This window comes from Corvus brachyrhynchos, unplaced genomic scaffold (assembly GCF_000691975.1).
Source record: "Corvus brachyrhynchos isolate BGI_N302 unplaced genomic scaffold, ASM69197v1 scaffold14, whole genome shotgun sequence".
In the NCBI taxonomy this organism is placed as follows: Eukaryota; Metazoa; Chordata; class Aves; order Passeriformes; family Corvidae; genus Corvus; species Corvus brachyrhynchos.
Window position 1 is genome coordinate 17,391,097 of NW_008239110.1, and position 19,546 is coordinate 17,410,642.

The window sequence follows — 19,546 nt, forward strand, 5'->3', positions numbered from 1 at the left end:
AATTAAAAATGAAACTTTTAGTATCAGAGACTTACTTCTTTCTCAGGATACAGGAGGTCAAACAGCTTCATAACTGGGAGGAAGTCAGCCAGTGCATTCTTCTGGATGCTGCCAGAGATGAACTGGAGTAGCACCCACATCAGGTGGTCTCTCCCCTTAATGAGACCACGGCCTGCCAACTGTCAAGAACACTCAGTAACAAATACAGCATGCAGAAGAAAAATCACTGCAAAGATTCTTATAAAAGCAGAAGGGCAGACTAAAACAGTTCCAGCAGAGGTCACTGAGAATTTTATAGCAGGACCTAGGCAGAAACACATTGTGTTTCCAGAAGGAAGGGAAATAGGTACATTAGCTGCAACACACAAACAGACTCTGTGAGGGCCACAACAATTAATGGTAAGATTTAAAATGCAGTTAACTCCTGAGGCTCACTGCTTTGAAAAATTAGCAACACTTCAATATTGGTCTTAAATTGCCACCTTGTAGGCCCGCAGTGAAGTACCACATTGCCATCAGGCCACAGGTTTTATAAACTCCTACAAAGGAAGTCCCTGAGCCAGAACAACTTGGGTTTGCTTCATCTGGACTCACCTGGGGTTTTTTTTTTTTGTTGTTAATTAACTTCTTTATCTGTAACAGCAACTCTCTAATAACTAATATTCTACTCTTATCTTCCTTGCTGTAGTTTTATACTTGATTGTGCAATTGTGTTGTATAATGTCTATTGTTTCAGTGGTTTATTAACAGTAATTACAGAAATACAGCCCTGGTAAAACTAATTTCAGGGAAAACAAAGAGAGCAGAGAACTACAATCCATCACAAGCAGAACACAAGATACATAGTAAATTTTTATGCAACACAGAACTGTGGACAAATGAAGACGGAGTAGCGTGTTGGGCATATTAGAAACTGCACCTAAATAGCCACAAGCTGATCCTACAGTGAGGAGAAAGAACCATCAACAGCATACAGCTCTCAGCAAAGAGCTCAGGATGTTGCTGACTGACTGTAACCCCTTGCTTCACTTACGGAGGACTGGCATCACCACCCTTAGAACTATAACCCTGAGCACCAGAGAAAAGGGCAAATACTAGTATCAGTTTTAATGGAATTATTACTAGGAAGTAATAATAACTTGGGACTGTGATTGCCAGTATTACTATGATTGGACAAATTACCTTTGATTGCTTTGAGTAGATTGATTAGACAAATAGCAAGTTCCTACATCCATTTGCCTGGCATGTTTTTTTAGTCCACAAACAGAACAGGGCATTCACTCTGTTCAAAACTCATTTGTAAACTGGATGCAACAGCACGGTACTTGGATCTTCTGAATTATGCCAGTTTACCTCTTTATTCTAGTTATTAGCACACTTTGAATCCAAATATAGTGCAACATCCTGTAACTGAATACACTAAAAACACACCTAGCTCACACAACCATAACTTGAGAATTTGACTTCTAGAGAGACCAGTGATTAAAAATTTAATTAATTCTTTCACATAAACTAGTTCTTGCAGGGATGAGCAACACTTCTTAAAAAATACTGGGTTTGTTTTTTAAATCCCTCTTACCGTGTGGGAGTGATACAAACAATTTACCTTTTGATGGAGTGACAGGACCATATGAGGAAAACTTGCAAACTGAAAGAGCACAAAGAAAATGAGCTGGCTGGAGAGATGCTGCCACAGAAGCTGACTGGTTCCACCATCATCAAACTTCTCTTCAGTCTCAGACCGTTCCATGGCATACACCACAAGATCCACCAGCTGGTCCTCCAGCACAGGGCAACGTTGCTTGTGCTGTAAGGCAGAGATCAGATACAGTATTCCAAAAGCCTTGCCATTAACTCCAGAACTTGCACAGTTGCAGTTACAGCACAGTATTTTGACAGAAGGCTGGGAAGCATGAGATGAAGTCTGAACTTAAGTTAAGGATAAGCCAGTGTATTAAAGCTGCACTATGTTACAGGTCACAATGATTTTTACATTTTATCATATATTCCATAATGCCCTACTCAGTTCCAGAACACAGCTCATCAATGCACAGATAACATCTGGGGTTTTTTTTGCTGTTTTATAACAAATTCATGCAGAATGTTATTCCTCTGATCTTGCATTCACAGAAAACAAAGCCCCTTCTTTGGGGTTTTTGCTGGATTTTTTTTTCATTCCTTCTTTTCACCATTAAGTCCATTTCAAAAGTAGGCAACACCATAAAGATGTATCAATTATACCACCAAATGCAGAGGAAACATCCCAATACATGATGAAGGTAGTTGATAACTATTCTCTTTTTACTCTCTTTTTACTTGGGTTCACCTACAGCCTACAACTACCAGCAAAATTAACATCTGGTTAATGCTCCTATCACTAGATGCTGTCCTATTGACACAGCACCACAGGCTACAAGACAACATCAAAAAGGCTTGAAAATTAATCAGTGGTACGTTCTACATACCGTAAATAGAACAGAAATTACACATCAGAGTGAGGAGCTCCTCAAATGTTAGACTGCCACAGTCTTCACACTGAGCTATGCAAACCCAGAAATAATTAAAAATACACACCATCTCTGATGATTTTTAATAATGAGCAAATAAGGAATGCATTATATATTCAGATATATTCTGTTAGTACAGATGTATATAAAATAGGTCCACTACCAGTAATTTGGAACTCAGATGACAAATCTTCAGTTCAAGACTACCAAGTATAATGTCACATGTTACAAGTTCTTCAGTGCAACAACTTTTTATTACTATCCTGCATTTGTATTGTTACACTCATATAATGTACTATTGTTATGGAAAAAAAAACCATGGAGAATTTAACTTATTTCAGAAAGTGCTAGAACTTTGGAAATAATCTAACCTGTTTGTTTTGATGCAATCTATACTCAGGAATGGTCACATTTACTCATTTATTTATTTGGCCTGATGCCTGTAACATAATGCAGCCTTAAAGAAAAAAATATTACTTTAATGATACAAAAGAAAAGGAACTGAGCTGCTCAAACACTCATCATGAAAATGCATTATCCCTTTCTAGAGGCAAAAAAGTGTATGTAAAAAAGTTTTAAAAGATCACCCAAATACTCATAAAACATTTTAGGGATGCCTTAGATGAATTCTTTGACTTACTAGCCAGGCAGCCTAAAGAAAGGCTACTAGAAAGATATAATAAAAGTAAAGAGAGATGCTGAAAGGAGATGCTTGTTCTACCTTCATTGATGGTAGTCTTTTGCTATGAAAAAAAAGAGATTCTCTTCAATTAAAAACAGAATACAGAATTGGCGAAGTTGACAAAATACAGTGAACAGCATCCCCTGTTGCATGCTCTTTGCGAGCTCAAAACTGCAGAAAGCTACAATTCCAGCTGTGCTTTCTTGAAGCATGCTTAACACAAACCTCTAGCTAAAACAGGAAGCACCGATGATACCTTTTCTCCCAAGTACGCAACGTCATTATCACAGACCAACCACGGTACAGGTTTACAGAGAGCAGTATTGGCACCATCAGTTCAGAACTCTTTGGGTCTTTTGTGGCTTGTTTTTCTCCCCCTCCCAAAGCAACTAATTATGAAGCAGAGCAGGGTGCAACAGACAACACTACAGACTAGTTTATAATCCAGCATGCAAAACTACTATGTACAGGGCTTGAAATTTAATAGTTTGCTAAGCACTGCGTTAATGTAAACCTAAAGCCTAATCAGGTTAGGCTATATTAATTTAGAAAGTTATTCAAAGAATACAACAGGAAAAATACTACTGTTAAAAAGACAGCCAGAATTTCCAGTAGGAATTTTCACTATTCTGAATAATTCTATGACTGGGAAAATTTTAGAAGCCAGGAAATGAAAAAAATGAATTCTTTTATACTGAAAACCAACTTTTATTGTTTTAAAAACAATTTTCCATCAGAAAAATAGCAGTACATCCTATTCTATCTTCATTAATTTAATTTTCTGTCAATTTTTTTTCCTGTATTTTCAGTGAATATACATTTTTGCACAGATTTTGTATCTATAGTTTTGGAACTCTTGGAAATAAAATACTGTGCTGCACAGGAATTTGCAGGATTGGGTCCTTGTTTTATTAACTACTCATAAGTGAAAGAAAATCTCAGTATAAACTGAGATGAATAAAATTATAGGTGAGAGCTGATTACCCTCACTACTAAGCAGGAATTCATGTTTTGGCATGGCTTAAGTAAAACAAAAATGAACAACAAAAAACCTCTGAACGCTGGATTATGTATGAAAAAATACAGCATTCAAAATAACTATGCTTTTCCCCTAAAGTAAACATGATTCAAATTTTTACAATTTGGTTGTACTAACATTTTCCCCATTTTGTTCTAAAAATAACATTTAAAGATCTGAAAATACGTAATTTCATTTAAAACATTATTAAACCATGAAGAAATACAGGGGGGAAAAAAGCGCTTCCATGACAACTTGAAACCAAAATTTCTCAAGACCAGCCCTCTGATGGACTAGTGGTATTTCTTTAGAGTGGATCAGAGCTTCACTTCGATGGTGGCTTGCTGTTCTTATTTGGGTTTGAATTTTTAATTCCTTCTTTTTTTGGGGTGTTGAGACAGGGTGGGTATCTAAGAGTGGGGCAGGGGCATGGCTAGCATTAAAAGGGCTTCCTAAAAGAAAAATATTTTAAGGAGTCAGTAAGGCTGGCTGATGGCTGTGATAGCTTTTGAGTATTTTAAACGAACAACATTTAGTAAGTATCTACACTTAAGAAATGGACTCAGAAGACCAAACCACAGATGCCAAGTTCCCTACAAGAGTAAATGGCATCTCCAGAAGTCCAATTCAAAATGCCTGAAGTAGTTAATACATGACAGAACTACTCCCACACTTCCATTTTCCAAAACTGTATGCTAAGAGGACACAAAGCTTATTGTTTATATTATACCTGATTCTATAATCTCTTCCAAGTTTGGCAGCCATTCTCAAGTTTCCCTCATTAAAAAAATGGGGTAAGTTTCAACAAAAAACATGTACTTGAGTGTTCTCAACACATACCCTTACAATCAGAAACATATAAAAAATAATCACACCCCTTAAACTAAGTATTTTGCCATGTCATCATCAGTAAAATTGGATAGTAAGATGCCAGCATCAACCTAAATTTAAAAAAAAAAAAAGTGAAAGGAAAGTAAATTTTTAAATATTGCATTATGTCATTCCTTTCACTTAATGATTCTGCTTACAACCGTGTCCCCATGCTAATTATCCTGATTTGTAGCTAGCAGAGAACACAACTACATATTCACCTGCACAGAGTAAGGCATAGATAAGCTGCAGATTACCACTGCTGGTTTAAAAGGTGACCAGCCAAATACACTAATTAAAGAGCAAAATCATTAATACAATAGCTGCTAATTAAACATTTGTATATCACAGAAACAAGACACCTGAAAATTACCTCCTCTCTCAAATATTCCCCAAACCAGAGAAATCAAAATAATAGTTTTTGATTGATTAGAGGACTGCAACAAGATCCTAACTGCAACTATGCAACTATGCAAGCAAAAATGGCATTTTATTCTTTATGCAAGTCTGTACAGAGAAGGTAAAGATATAATCCAAAACCTCCAAAGTGAGTTCATATCCTTAAGACACTACTTTAGTTCCCTTTTAAGAACCAACTGTAAGATCCCTAAACCAAGTCTTAATGTGGTATCAGTGCACTAAGACACTTTGAACTGTTAATCATTTTCCAAAAAACCAAATTGTTATATAGTTCAAAAAATTACTTAAAAAATAACTAAGAACTGAAATTAACACCCCAACTAGCAGAATATAAATTGACACAGAATTGTTGAGTCACTTAGGTTGGAAAAGACCCTTAAGAGTCCAACTGCAAACCATGATAACATACAGGATAAAATACAATTTGAGTCTTACTTCCTATTGACCAATTCAAACAGATATAAAAGAGTATGTACTGTCCCACACAGAAGTACAGAGCAGCAAAAACTCAGAGACCCCACTCACCAACAAAAGAAAAGTTTTGAAGTCCACATTATTACATTTGGACTTAAAGCCATATACTTGATAAGGGTATTAGAAAACCTCATCCCTCAAGAAAACATAGAATCCGGAAAGGAACACATGAATCTGTAAACTTAAGAAATTTTACCTTCATTTTTCTCCCTGCAAGGTTAACAGGACAGCTGGGTTTGTATGTTTTTTACACAACTCAGTGATGGCTTGAGTAAATGGTTTTCTAACACAGATCTGCTTAGTTAAGACTGAACCAGAAAATTTCATTGTTCATCTTCAAGAATATTTGAGAACTAGGACAAATCTGGCTGAACCATACCTAGATTGTGATGCCAAAAGACTCAAATGAAGGCTCCAATCCTGCAACTGGATCTGTGTAAATAGTTGACAGGGCATACAAGCAACTTCACATAAATAATGATCATAAATAAATAATGATCATTGTGTTGTTTCTGTATTTATTCTGAAACAAAATTGGCACTTTTTGCATTTCTAAGTGTCTTCTATTATAGTGACAGTTCATTTCTGCAGGTTATTTCTCTAATAATAAAATACAAAATTATCAGCCATTTTACTGAAAGCATTGATATAGTTACACAACTTCTGAAAAAGCATGCTACTATTTTTGTCACGTGGCTACATTAACAAATTGAACTATAACACAACACTAATTTGTACCTAAAAATGAGAAAAATTTTAATGTTTTCCACAGTTTAAGCAGAGTATATTAACATTTAAATGGAACATATTTCCTGTCCTATACCACTGTACCACCCACCTCTATATTTGTATTTTTAACTCACATATTTTCAACTCACAAATTTTCAACATCTTTATGCTGGTGTAACTGTAGTAGCACAGCTATAGTTCATGTTCTGTCAGCATTTCCTTTATAAGCTACATTCTTCACGTTTGTTCCTCGGCCATAAAAATTCATGCCAGGATGAAACTTTGTGTAGGAATTCCTATACTAGCAAACAAATTTTAAGAAGTATAATTTAATACATTTTATTTCTTCAATTACTTTTAGAGGACAGTGAAGTAGGAGTTAAAACCCAGCATTTTAAACATAAGTGGTTTTTTACATGAAAGGACAGACCATCCATAGTTAGAAGAATAAAATGGGTTCAAAATAATTTTTGCCTAGATCTTGTACTATTTACCAGCTACAAGATGGACAGAGGAATAGTTTGATTTATCAACTCAGTGCAGACACAGAAAGACGCACAAATACTACTCATTTAAACAGTAAACCAAGCAGCTCAATTCCAGGGTTTAACATTTCAGCTGCTTTAAGTCTCAGATACAAGAGATTGTCATATACAACACAGAGTACTGTTAGCCAAGATGTAGGAATCTATGCATTCAAAAACATTGTCCCAGTTCAGAAAATGCACTGGTGTATTCCATTACATTGGGAAATATACACAAGGTTTCAAGATCATGTAAATTTTATAGTCAAGTTACAAACCTGAAAAAAGTTTCTTAAATGGAAACACTGACACAACCTTCACTATAGTATTGCAAACAGCAACGCTATTTTATAAAATCTTAAACACTGTTTTTTTAAAGTAGGTGTGGCAATTATTAGCGTAATGAGGGATAAACTGTAAATATAACACATAACTTCAAATTTCAAGCAGAAGTCCACTTGGTTGATTTGCTCAGGTGTTTATTTAAACAAGTAGTCAAAATTTTAAGGAACTACTTTTTCTGTGGTACTCTGCACTACTGTTCTTTCACCTAGATTGGAGAATATTATAATTACCTGTTGGGAAGTTCTTTACAGAGGATTCCTAATGATAAGAAAACTCCACTAGTAAACCTTTCTTTTTTTAAATGATGTATTTACAGCCTTATATTTTTACAATTAAGTCCAGTGGATGTTTTTTCCACCTGCTTAAGGAAAGAAGTTTTGAACTAAAAATCTCTCCTCATCTGAAAATTCCAGCAAAGTAAGTTATGACTGGTAAGGGAAATGGTAGCAGTCCATTCCAACGAAAATTTTAGTATCAAAGGACCACTAACTGTCAGCTTTATGCTACATCTCTCATATCTCTACAGAATTGTAGTGAGAATTTGCCCTTGACTAATGGTCCTGCCAATTTCAAGCCCTGGCTGTACACGTATTCTCTACCTGGAATCAGTGGCTACAAAGCGGCCAGCGTATCGTTAGTCACAATACAACAGTAAGGTTGTGAACATACCTGAGCAATGTTCAAGGTCTAGAGCATTGGAGGATGGGCAGGACAAGACAGGACAGAACAAAAATAAAGGAAGAAAAAAAGAAAAGACAAAACAGTGACTATGAGGCCAGCCTCAAGGATCCCCAAGTCAGACTAAGCCCCCCCATTCTAAGGTTTCAAAAGAAAAAATGTAACAAAACAAACCCCAGCTTTCAACTGTTCTAGTATTATAACATTCCAATATAACAGAGTACGAAAATGCTTTAAAAACTAACCAACAATAACCAGTCTCCTACTGTCTGTCAAAGGTGTACTTGAGGCTGGCCTTATAGGAAAAAAAAGCAATGCAAAAAAAAATCATATTTTAAATCTCTACTTTTCAATTTAACATTCGTAAAGCAATATACAAATGATAGGAATAACAGTGTCCAATTAACCTAATATGATCTCATAAAAAAAAAAAAAATCACTCTCTGTACCTAAACTGTTTTGCTTAGTTAGCTATAGCAAAGAAAAGAGAAAAAGAATAGTGCAGATTCTATGCAGAATTAAATCACGTTACAGCACAGTACAGTACCTGCTTATTCAGACCTAGCATATTGCAGACCATATCCCTTGAATACGGTTGTTCCAGCACATATCTCAACAAAGCAGTCTGTGGCTCAAACAGATCCTTGAAAAAGAAACAAGCAATCACATACAAACATATATTGCCTCAAGATGATGTTTAATACTGAGTTTACATTTAATTGAACAATGTAAGAATGAATGTTTCATTTATGCAGATATGTATTATCTGGTTAATCGTCTTGCTCTCTGATAACCAAAAGAAATAAGGAGATAATCATAGCTCCTAAGAAGTGGCAGATTTTATGAGGACCAAGTAGAAGTACATTCTTCATCCAATAAAAGGATGGTACAATTCCAGGAACAGCCTTGAACTCAAAGAAAAAAATGTAAGACAACTGAGGCAATGGACCAAAGTGCATAAAAATCAGGACTAATGTGAAGAAATCAGATATGAAACAACTGCTCACTGCATCTTCCAATAGCTGAATCACTTCAAATAAAAACATTATCTGAAGCTGGCTTCAAAACAAACAGAAGGAACTGGTTCCTCATGCAACATGAAGCTGAAATGTGGCACTCCTTGTCAAAGGAATGTTGAGGATACTAAAAGCCTACAGGAACTCAAGAAGAGTACTGAACAAGTATTTGGGAGATGAAAGTTTACTAAATACAGAGAAACCACATATGTCTCAGGAAACACACAAAATGATAATGACTGTAGATTGTCAGCACTATACATGTCATTAGATATACTGTATTTATTTCCTTTCTTAGACATCTAGGATATAGTGAATGGGATGCAGGACAACATAGATATTTGTCCTGATCCTTTAAATTCTTTCAGTACATCACTACTTCACACTCAGAGTTTTAAGGTTAAATATGCAAACTTTAAGTTTGAATTGTAAAATTATCCTTCCTGTGGAATAATGAAGAGCACAGAAAAGAAGGAATTCCTTTCCCATTCTCTTCCATCTAGCCAATTTTCCAATCAATTCTCTGCTCTCAGTTGCTTTCTCACATGCATACACCCACAAAGCACATTAAATTATATCTCATGTTCTTCAGCATCCTGGACAGCAGTTATACCAAACACTACTTTCAAGGTCCTCTGTATACAGCTTGAAATCATTGAAATATAAAACATCTACACCTTCGAAGTTAGCCTAAGTGGAACAAATGGATATTCACAGTTGAAACTTTTCCCTGCTTTAATGACATAGAGGTTTTGTTTTACTGAATATAACATGTTTGGGAAGTATAATAAGGCGTACCTTATCATATGGTAAGAGACCTTTCAAAGGAAAACGAAGGGTTGTAGGATCCAGCTTCCATGAGTTACACATGGCGCCTGAGTTATTTACCACGGGAAGGAGACTACAGCGACCTACATGCAATGAAACATAAATTCTCAACCAGTGAGACTAGCCCATTGCCTAATAATTTTGATGCAAAAGCTGGCCTTGGCCACTTTAATGCTCTCCTGAAATTTCCACTGTTTAAAGCTCTTTACCATAGGATTGTTTCAAACTGATTTTATTTTTCTAATCAATTTTTAACTAATAAAATATCTAAGCAATAAAGTCCTCATTTATTCAGACTGGATACCCCAAAAATAAAGGTATTTGCAAATATCAGTCTAAAAGTACCCTTACAGATTACCAGAATACTGTTCCCCTACCATTGCTTGACATAGGCATTTGATTTTGGCAGACTGACCCTTTCCACAAAGATTATAGCCTTATAAACCTAAGTATAATCTAAGTCTTTCAATTTCCCTTCATTCACCCTGTGGGCAAGGTTGTGTTCAGTAAAGCATTCAAATGCAAGCGTGTGTATTCCAATTAAAGTCAATGAAGGTCCAGTCAACTCAGTCAGTGTACCCCAGTGAGACCAAAACACATGGAAGTGTGTTTGGTAGGCTACATTTACACTTGTTGGTCAGTGCAGATTAGACAACTAGCCTTTATTTTAGTTGCTTAAACATAAGCCTCTGAACTGAGCCCCAAGCAAACCTGTGTATCAGCACGTAAATTTAGGTGCCTCAACTTTGACCTCTCTCAGTTCAAATTCTGTGATTTCTATTATCCAAATTGACCATATTGTTGTCACATAAAACAAGAAGTAAATAAATGCTTATTTCTTCCCTTCAATTGTATCTATACAGGTCATTTACACACACAACACTTGGAAAAAATAGTATGTGATCCCTGTCAGTCATACAAATAAAAGCTATGCCACACTTTCAATAGACGAATAACTGGATGCTTCTGAAACAAAAAGCTTTAGGAGCATTACGGATGAATTTACATTTTTAATCTCTGCACTAAAGAAGCTCCATCACAACAAACCTTGCTCAAAACTAATGCAGCTGTTATTAAACTACTCAAAGCAAACAGAAGACATTTTTATCTTTTGAAGAAAAATGCAGCAGGCATCACATTAGAACAGCCAAATTTTGATCATCACATTTCTAACAGTAAAGGAAGATAAGCATTTCTTTCACAGAAAAGTAGAACCAGTACTCATCTGAGCTAGGAAACGTTCACCCAGAAGCCTGTGACAACAGGCTGAGCAGCTACAAAAGCTCCAATGGAAACTGAAGTCAAAACACTCCATGACTAACATACCAGTGGATATTTATTAACTCAAAATCCTTGAGCACAGAAAACCTACAATTCTCCTACTCTACTAGTCACCTGTAGTTAGAAACCATACAACCATGTAACAACTAGTACACTTCCTCCACCAGCTGCTGGCAAAAAATTATTTTGATCTCATCAATATGAATTTTCCCCCTCAAAACAAAAACTGAAGAGAACCAAGTCTGAGAACAAACTGACAAGGGTAGAGGTACTACATGAAACGTAAGATCTGAATTATTTTGCTTAGAGATATATGTCCCAAAAGGTTTTAAGAAACAAAATAGTTCAACATAAATGAATTTATTGTGAAGTCATTCATTAAGACATTCTCTTACCACAAATAGAATTTATTCTTGCTGTAGGTCTGAAGGTATCCACAAAATCTGATACTAAATTACCTAGTAACTGGGTGAGAAGAGGAGAAAAAAATCAGGGTTTAAGTTCCAGACACTGATAAGGAATATTTAAGACTTAAATATATATATATATGCATTTTAATAACATATGCAGGAATCTGCTAAAATAACTAGCTTCCTGTGCATCTCAAAAAGTTGGCAAAATCATCTGGAACATAAAACCACATAAGGAAAAATGTGGCATTAGAAAGGAAGTGCAGGAAGCACTCTTCCCAGTTTGCACTCAAGTAGGAGTTTATATAAGAACTGTCTCCTATACTAACTATGTTATTTGAATGCATAACACTTAGATTATTTAAAATAAGCTGTAATTTCTGTTCAAAATAAATCTCTGCCAGTGAATAACAATTCCACATAGAAAAATGACCCAGATTAGTACAGTCTACTTCAAATCTCTCAAAAGACAGTAACAGTTTTCCCATTAATACAAGGGAGTTGGGATTTTATCCTATTCCAAACACCTAGTTATTTTAACAGAATGCAAAATTAAAAACTAGATTGATACTACATTCTTTTTTTGAAACAATGACCATTTTCATCCCACCAGAGCCCCAAATATCTCTGTGTAACCAAGTTTAAACACAGAAAACACTGGTCAGCTCTTTAAAGTGATTTTTCTTATCCTGAAGCCATAGAGAAAGCACAAAGTGGCAGGTGTGCATGACCTGCATTTCCAAACGTATTCAACAAAACCAACTCAGTGCTTCAAGAGTTTTGAACATCAGACCATAAGACAAAATTATGTCATCAGTTTCATGCAAGATCACAGGGAGCTACTGCTGCAATCACATCAAGACCGTATCTTCCTTTATGTGACTAAACACAGAGCTTACTGTTGAACAGAGTTTAAATTTTCACATAAACTTTGTTTTAAAAAGTAAGTGTTGTGTGCAACAGAATTCCCGGGTACATTAGATATCCTATCATTACCCAGTGGGGAAGTTTTCCTTCAGGATATAGTTTTCTGATTTCTGTAACTGCAAAGTAGGCAGGCAACAAACACGCATTTCTTTCCAAGATGTAGGCTACCACCTATAAATAAAAAAAAATACATCAGTGTAAAAGACCCTGGATAGGGTAAATAAATGTGTAATCTGTCTATTAGTCTGAGACAGCGCACTAAAACAGATACAAGAATTAAAATATTTATTCTTAAGTTGTATTCTGACAGTAATACTTCAGTCTAAAACCTGTTTTTAATTGTACAAGCTAAGTTAGACTGTTTGAGCCTAAGAAAGACCATGCCTCTATGTCTGCCCACGAAGTGTTGAAAACAATTACTATTTTTATTCACTAAGAAAAAAATATTAATCGTTACTATATCCTATACATCTTACCTTAGGCAAGCCAAGCATTGGGCCTGACTCTCTTACAGGGATTTTAACACTTATTTACAATGTCCCACAAAAGCACTTTGTTTATTATATAAAATGCAATTACAGTAAAGAATTAGAACACAAAGAGTAAGACTTTCCTGTTGAACTATACCAACAATCAGAGCTATCCCAACCATCAGAAATTCACTAATAACAAAAGAATGAGGCCTATTTTCCTCTACAGTGGTATAAAACCCATATAGTTACCTCTCTTGCTGCTAAAAGCTGCTGTACAACAGCTGAGCTCACAGTGTTTGGAATCGTTAGGATTTTCTCTAGGATCACTTTCAGCAGATCACGCACACCCTGAAAGCAAGCACATGAAATTAACATTCCCAGATATTCTTTATTTCTGGCAGAATGATAACACAATCAATATGGTCAGACAATATTTTGACAGACAAATTAGTTCTTGTTGCTAAGCGTCAGAAGACAAACTGCTACTGACTATATTAATACTAATTACATTAAATTCCTTATGGAACTTCTCAGTCTTAGGATGCTCCCAAAGAGAAAGTAACTCTTGGTATTTTGATGTACATCCAGAGGCATCCAACCTACAATGCCTTTTGCAGCCTGACCAATGTTTTATTTTGTGTTTTCTGCTCTAACATGATCAACAATGCTGCAAGGTGATTCTCTGCAAGACGTGTGGTTTCCTACTCCTCATGGAGCTAAGGGCCACATCAAGGACTCAGCTTTCAGGAGCTTTTGCTATGTAGCAACAGGGTTAAAGTAGATGACAGAACTCCAGTCTTAATGCTTGATAGTTTTATTTTCCAGTGTTTACCACTTCTGCAACTGAATTAGGGTTATTTAGCTTGTAACTGAGAAAGGTGGAAAGGGACTGTAACAGAGAAAAGAGTATGAAGAGTTACACAATATACACAAATACAAAATTCTCTCTTAGGGTGAAGTTCAACCATGAAAAAGCATTAAAAGTGGTCTGAGTTTTCATTTGTAAGAAAAGCAGACTTTGAAAAATTGGATGTGTCTGAGATAAAATCATAAAAACAAAGATAGCAAATAACATGTCTCTGCAAAAAGAAAGGAATAAGTGGAAGATACCTTGTAATCTACACCTCCAATAATCTTCCGGACCAATTTAAATGTTAATGCCCACAGCTGAGTCCTTTCCCACTCAAGTGTATCGGAGTTTATCAGAGATTCACAAACCATCCTAGCAGAAGAACACAATGCAAGAATGAATGGCAGGTAATAAGCACGTGTTTTCCAGTAGTAACTGTACAATGGCACTGTAAAAATACCTCCAATATAACATCTTCCACATATCTTATCAATTATTCCAACATGGCTTACCTAGGTGGCAAAAGTCCAGTTTCTACTGCCATTGCTAGACAGTCATAAAGAAACGAAATTCTTTTAGGACTATGTTGGCTATGAATGAATCTTACAATCCACTGGACACACTGTTCATGGGACTCCTGAAAAAGCAATAGAGGGGAGAAAGAATGTATTTACAGGTAGTGAAACAAACTATAAAATTCATATAGTATCCCACTATGAAAAAATGAAACTAACACGAGAACAAGACTATAGATCAGTAGAAGTGATCCAGCTGTCCAACCAACAGTTTTTCCTACAAGTCTTTTAATCTTATTTTGAAGAAGCTCACTTATCCAGCAGAAGTTGGTCAGCTGTCCACTACAGGAAGTATTTCCCAGCTTAACCACTGATTTCTATAGTCATCTTTGGTTTTCACATGTAAGTTAGCACAGACTAAAGTAAAATACAACTGTTCTATATTACTTTTTCCTTTTCACAGTTATAATCAAATTCAGTGAAATTTAATGAACAGGTGTCCAATTATGGAGCAGTGTCTGGAGTATCTAGCTTTTGAAAGGTGATTTTTGAACTTAAACATCTATTTGTTTTTTTTTTTTCTTTTACCTACTTATTCACTTCTACCAGAAATTCTGTAATAAACTACCTTTTATTGTTTATTTCTTTACTGTTACATTTCTATTTGCTTATCTTTATTTGCACTGCACAACCTCTGCTGAACACTATACAATCTCACAAATCTCAAAACTACCTTTTTTTTCCTTGCTATGTCTTCCTATATTCTTTACTATGGCATGTCTGAAACCAGATTCTGAATGACTGAACACAGCCCTAATAGCTTAAATGTCTGTCTACCAGAAAAGGTATCTTTATATTAAAAAAAGCATATAAAGTTCACACAGATAAGCAACAAATCAAATGTTAACCTGGGAAAGACTGCTCCAGAACTGTCTAAAAGCTCCCAGGCAGCTCATCAGTTTGGTTCTCTCATCTTCAGGAGTGTCCATAAACATCCTAATGCAAATAAGAACATTAGTTTTTAGCAGTACCCAATGAAACAAGTAGAAAAATACATTTATACATAAAATTTTGTACAAATAAAGTAATATCACACTTACCCAGGAAAAGCTTCTTCAATTACTTCTGTTTTCTGTAAGAGAAAAACCCCGAGTGATACTGTTAGAAGGTTTGCTTTGACTATCACACCACCACGATGAAGCACAAAAGAGTAAGTTGTGCTGTTACAGGACTGTACCAGAGAACAATGGATCTCTTCTGCTAAATCACATTCTTCCAAAGATGAGATTGCTTTGTTTTCATATAAACCTTGTAGATCCAGATTACGGCTGTTTCTTTGTTTTGGGTTGTTATTATTTTGTCTTCTAAACACCTAGAGATTAATTCACTTCCCAAATTTGGACAAATTGCTCTATTGTATGATTACAGTTCTTATAATCCGAAAAATTAGTATTTTTGAATCCCATTAATTTTTTGTCTCACTTATGTTCCACAACACTCAGTTACACAGATCAATTAAATATAATTACTTTCTCATCCAAATTTAGATCCATTGCTTTTTAAATTCCATTGAATGATGCAATGATCTTGTACTAGGTAAAAAGCTAAACACAAATATCCAGTTTATCTCCTCTAAGACCTTCCTTTCCCTCCCTTTTCTTTTTCAACTCCATTTTGCTCAAAGGCTTCTACATTGTTATTCTAAAACTTCAGCAAATAGGTTCTGGAAAATACTGTCCTAAAGCTTTTCCTACCTTTCGTAAGAATTTCATATTATACTCAGTTGTGATCTATCACTGACCACAGTGTATTTTCATTGCTATGTTACAGACATAAGAGCATGTAACAAAATCAACTTTCTGGTCCTTTTCCATCACTTGGCCCAGAACTTCCTGTCACTGCTACTCAAGAAGAAAAGGAGAAACTGACACTCATCTGCTCTGCACAGTAAGCGAGGTAAGGTTTGCTGCTGTCCCCCAAGTCGGTACCAGCAGCAGAGAAAGCAGTAAGTTGCTATATTTTCAGTCGTGGCTCCAAAAATACAGTGACATCTTCTCAGGAACTATTTTGTTGTTGTTCCATATCAATTTTAGGCAAGTAACAGTGCATAAAAATGGGAAGTGTGACAACACAGGCAAATGACAATGTTAAAAATGTGAAAACAATCTGAATGGCAGTGCCAAAATGAGGAATCAGTCATGTGTAGGCAATTAATATGCTACAAGCAACTTAACACCACACAAAGAAAAGTACATCACACATTTTATAAGGCCAACTTAAAACAGAAAGGTTGGGCTTTTCTTCCCTCTACTGAAATTCATCATATGGAAATAAATTTCAGCTTCTCTGAGACCTACATATTCTTTCCAGTTCAGATATTTCGATCAGCTTCTTTAGTCTGAAATGTCAGTCAGGCCCCCATTCAGGACTGTCAGCTACTGTCACCCCAGGGTTTCCAACTGTGAATGTCTGACATCTACCAAGAAGCTCATTCGTGTTCCACAGAAGTGTGATTAATGACCCACTGACTTGGGTTCACAAAGTGAAAGTCCTGTTTAACTAATTTAGTATCTTTCTACCATAAGGCATCCCACCATTCCTATCCTACCTAGAGAGGACAAAGAGAAGGCAGTGGAAGTACTTTTTCTGGATAATGCTTTTAATACTACCCCTCACAGCATCCTTTTGGACAAGTTGTTGAACTGTGGGATAAGCAGGTTCACAGTGTGCTGGGTGAAGAACTGGCTGGAGGGCAGAGCTCAAAGGGCTGCAGTCAGTGAGGCTGCATCTGGCTGGTGATGGGTCACCAGTGGTGCTCCTCTGGGCTCAGTTCTAGAGTTCAATATATTGATATCTATATTTTGGTGCAGGAGTTGAATGCGCCATTAGCAAATCTGCTGATGATACTAAATTGACAGGTGCTGTTGGCTCTCTTGAGGAGGAGAGGCCTTACAAAAGGATGTGGATAGACTGGAGCACTGGGCAATCAGTGGCATGGAGTCTAGCAAATACCAGATTCCGTACCTGGGACAGAGTAATGCTGGGCACAAGTATAAATGGGGAAAGGAGTGGTTGGAAACCAGCCCTGCAGAAATGGATCTGGGGGTGCTCATCAGCAGCAGCTCAGAGTGAGCCAGCAGGGAGAGCCTGGGCAGCCAGGAGGGCAAACGCCATCCTGGGATGCATCAAACACTGTGTTCAACCAGCCAGACAAAAGAGGCGATTATCCTGCTGCACTCAGCTTTGGTATAGCCACACCTTGAGTACTCTGAGCAGTTCTGGGGCCCACAAATTAAGAAGGATGTGAAAATCCTTGAATGCATCCAAAGGTAGGCAGTAAAGCTGGTGAAAGTGCTGGAAGGAATGTCGTACGGAGAAACGAGGAAGACTTTGGGCCAACTACTTCATTTTGCAGGCAGCGTTGAGTGTGTGTATTTCCACAATCTGATCATGCCACTATGCTGGCTGGAGAAAAACGTCTCCTCGGGACATACATCCTCTCACAGTCTTCTTCAAAACTCCTTAAACTGCTTATTTTACAGTAAATTCAGCGCACTGTAATTCGGTATTGGCTAAGCACGCTGTTTTATGCTCAGTCCTGCTCTGTCCCAGCTCTCCTATGAAGCCTAGCGGGGGCAGATTTCAGCCCTGAAGCACCACCTTCCCTCACGGCTCCCCCGGGCGCCCTCGCCGGGAACAGCGCGAAACACGGCCGGGGAGGGCGGCGGAGCTCCACCGCACCAACTGCGCCAGGAAAACCAAAAGCACCTCTCCCACCTGCTTTTAATCTCTTTCAGTACGGCCCAACCCCCTCCCCAGAGGGAGCACGGCGGGCCGCGGGGACCTGGACGAGCCGCGGGTCTGCCCACAACGCTACCCCGGCAGCGGCGGCGCTCCGGGGATGGACTCACCACCACCTCCTCGAAGATGCTCTGCAGCTGCGTCTCCATGGGAACCATGGGGATCGCCATGGGGCCGGGCCGGGCCCTACCGGGCCCTTTGTCAGGCGCAGGCGGCGGCGCCCAGCCCTCCTCCTCCTCCCGCCCCGCCGGAAGCTCCGTCGCGGATCCCGCTCCCCGGGAAGCGACTGCTCGGCCCGGTCGTTCCGGGCGGCACCGCCCGCCCCGGCCTGCCCGCGACGGGGGAAAGCATCAGCCGCTTAAAACTTGGGAGTGATTTGGTTTTGTTTTTCTTTTTACGAAAATATTTGCTTAGGCTTCTTTGCTTTTTGAATAATCTTTTCTTAGAATAATCTTTTCTTAGAATATTTTGGCGAAATGCTGGTTCTGGTTCTTACGACGAGGATTCCTTGCGTTATGATGAGATCCCTCTCCGCAGGGCTGATCTCCAGCCACTGCTCTCCTGGTTTGTACTTGCGCCCAGTTTGGTGTGATTACTGTGGAGTTATTCATTCCTATAGTAAGTCATAGGACAAACTGAAAATGCGTTTATCTAAAGACATCCAGGAATACAGAATCACAGGGAAGGGACAACAGTGGATCATCTGCTCCAGTCTCCGTTCTCAAGCAGGGTCATCCCAGAGCACATGGCACAGGATTGCATCCAGACAGTTCTTGAGTATCTCCAGTGAGGGAGACTCCACAACCTTTCTAACAATCTATTCTGGTGCTTGGTCACCTGCACAATAAAGAAGTTCTTCCTCGTGTTCAGCTGGAACTTCCTGGGCATCAGTTTCTGCCTGTTGTCTCTTGTCCTTGTTATAAACATATATTATAATATTGGCTTCTCACAAGTATAAAGGTAGATATCATACAATGTTAGAAATGCTTTTTGCTGTGTGGATGTAGTTTTCTCTCTTTTTAGCAAGAATGTTAGCAAGTGTGAGCAAGTAAGATAACCTCCAAGCGAGCAGAGGATGAGGCCCGAGGAGCTGCTGATCAACACTTTGTCCAGGGAACAAAAAGGCCCAAAGGCTGCTCCGCCCGAAGAACGGGCGGCCAGGAGAGGCCGCGAGACGCTATCACCCCTCTGCCCGGCG

General features: G+C 37.7%; 1 protein-coding gene across 2 annotated transcripts in view; it reads right to left on the reverse strand.

Moving 5' to 3' along the window:
* The window catches only part of MED23 (mediator complex subunit 23), a 37,970-nt gene extending 19,367 nt beyond the window's left edge, over nt 1-18,603 (reverse strand). The window contains exons 1-13 of one of the 2 annotated variants that reach the window (XM_008637832.2): nt 18,459-18,603; nt 15,648-15,679; nt 15,456-15,543; nt 14,545-14,669; nt 14,293-14,404; nt 13,432-13,530; nt 12,779-12,880; nt 11,768-11,837; nt 10,062-10,174; nt 8,795-8,890; nt 8,239-8,256; nt 1,607-1,807; nt 36-179 (exon numbers count right to left, since the gene is read on the reverse strand). In XM_008637832.2, the coding sequence (XP_008636054.1) occupies nt 36-179; nt 1,607-1,807; nt 8,239-8,256; nt 8,795-8,890; nt 10,062-10,174; nt 11,768-11,837; nt 12,779-12,880; nt 13,432-13,530; nt 14,293-14,404; nt 14,545-14,669; nt 15,456-15,543; nt 15,648-15,679; nt 18,459-18,518 (1,260 nt within the window). In that variant the 5' untranslated portion in view covers nt 18,519-18,603. The remainder of the gene's footprint in view (nt 1-35; nt 180-1,606; nt 1,808-8,238; nt 8,257-8,794; nt 8,891-10,061; nt 10,175-11,767; nt 11,838-12,778; nt 12,881-13,431; nt 13,531-14,292; nt 14,405-14,544; nt 14,670-15,455; nt 15,544-15,647; nt 15,680-18,458) is intronic. The other variant, XM_008637833.2, reaches the window with a different exon arrangement.
* Between the last annotated feature and the right edge of the window lie 943 nt (nt 18,604-19,546).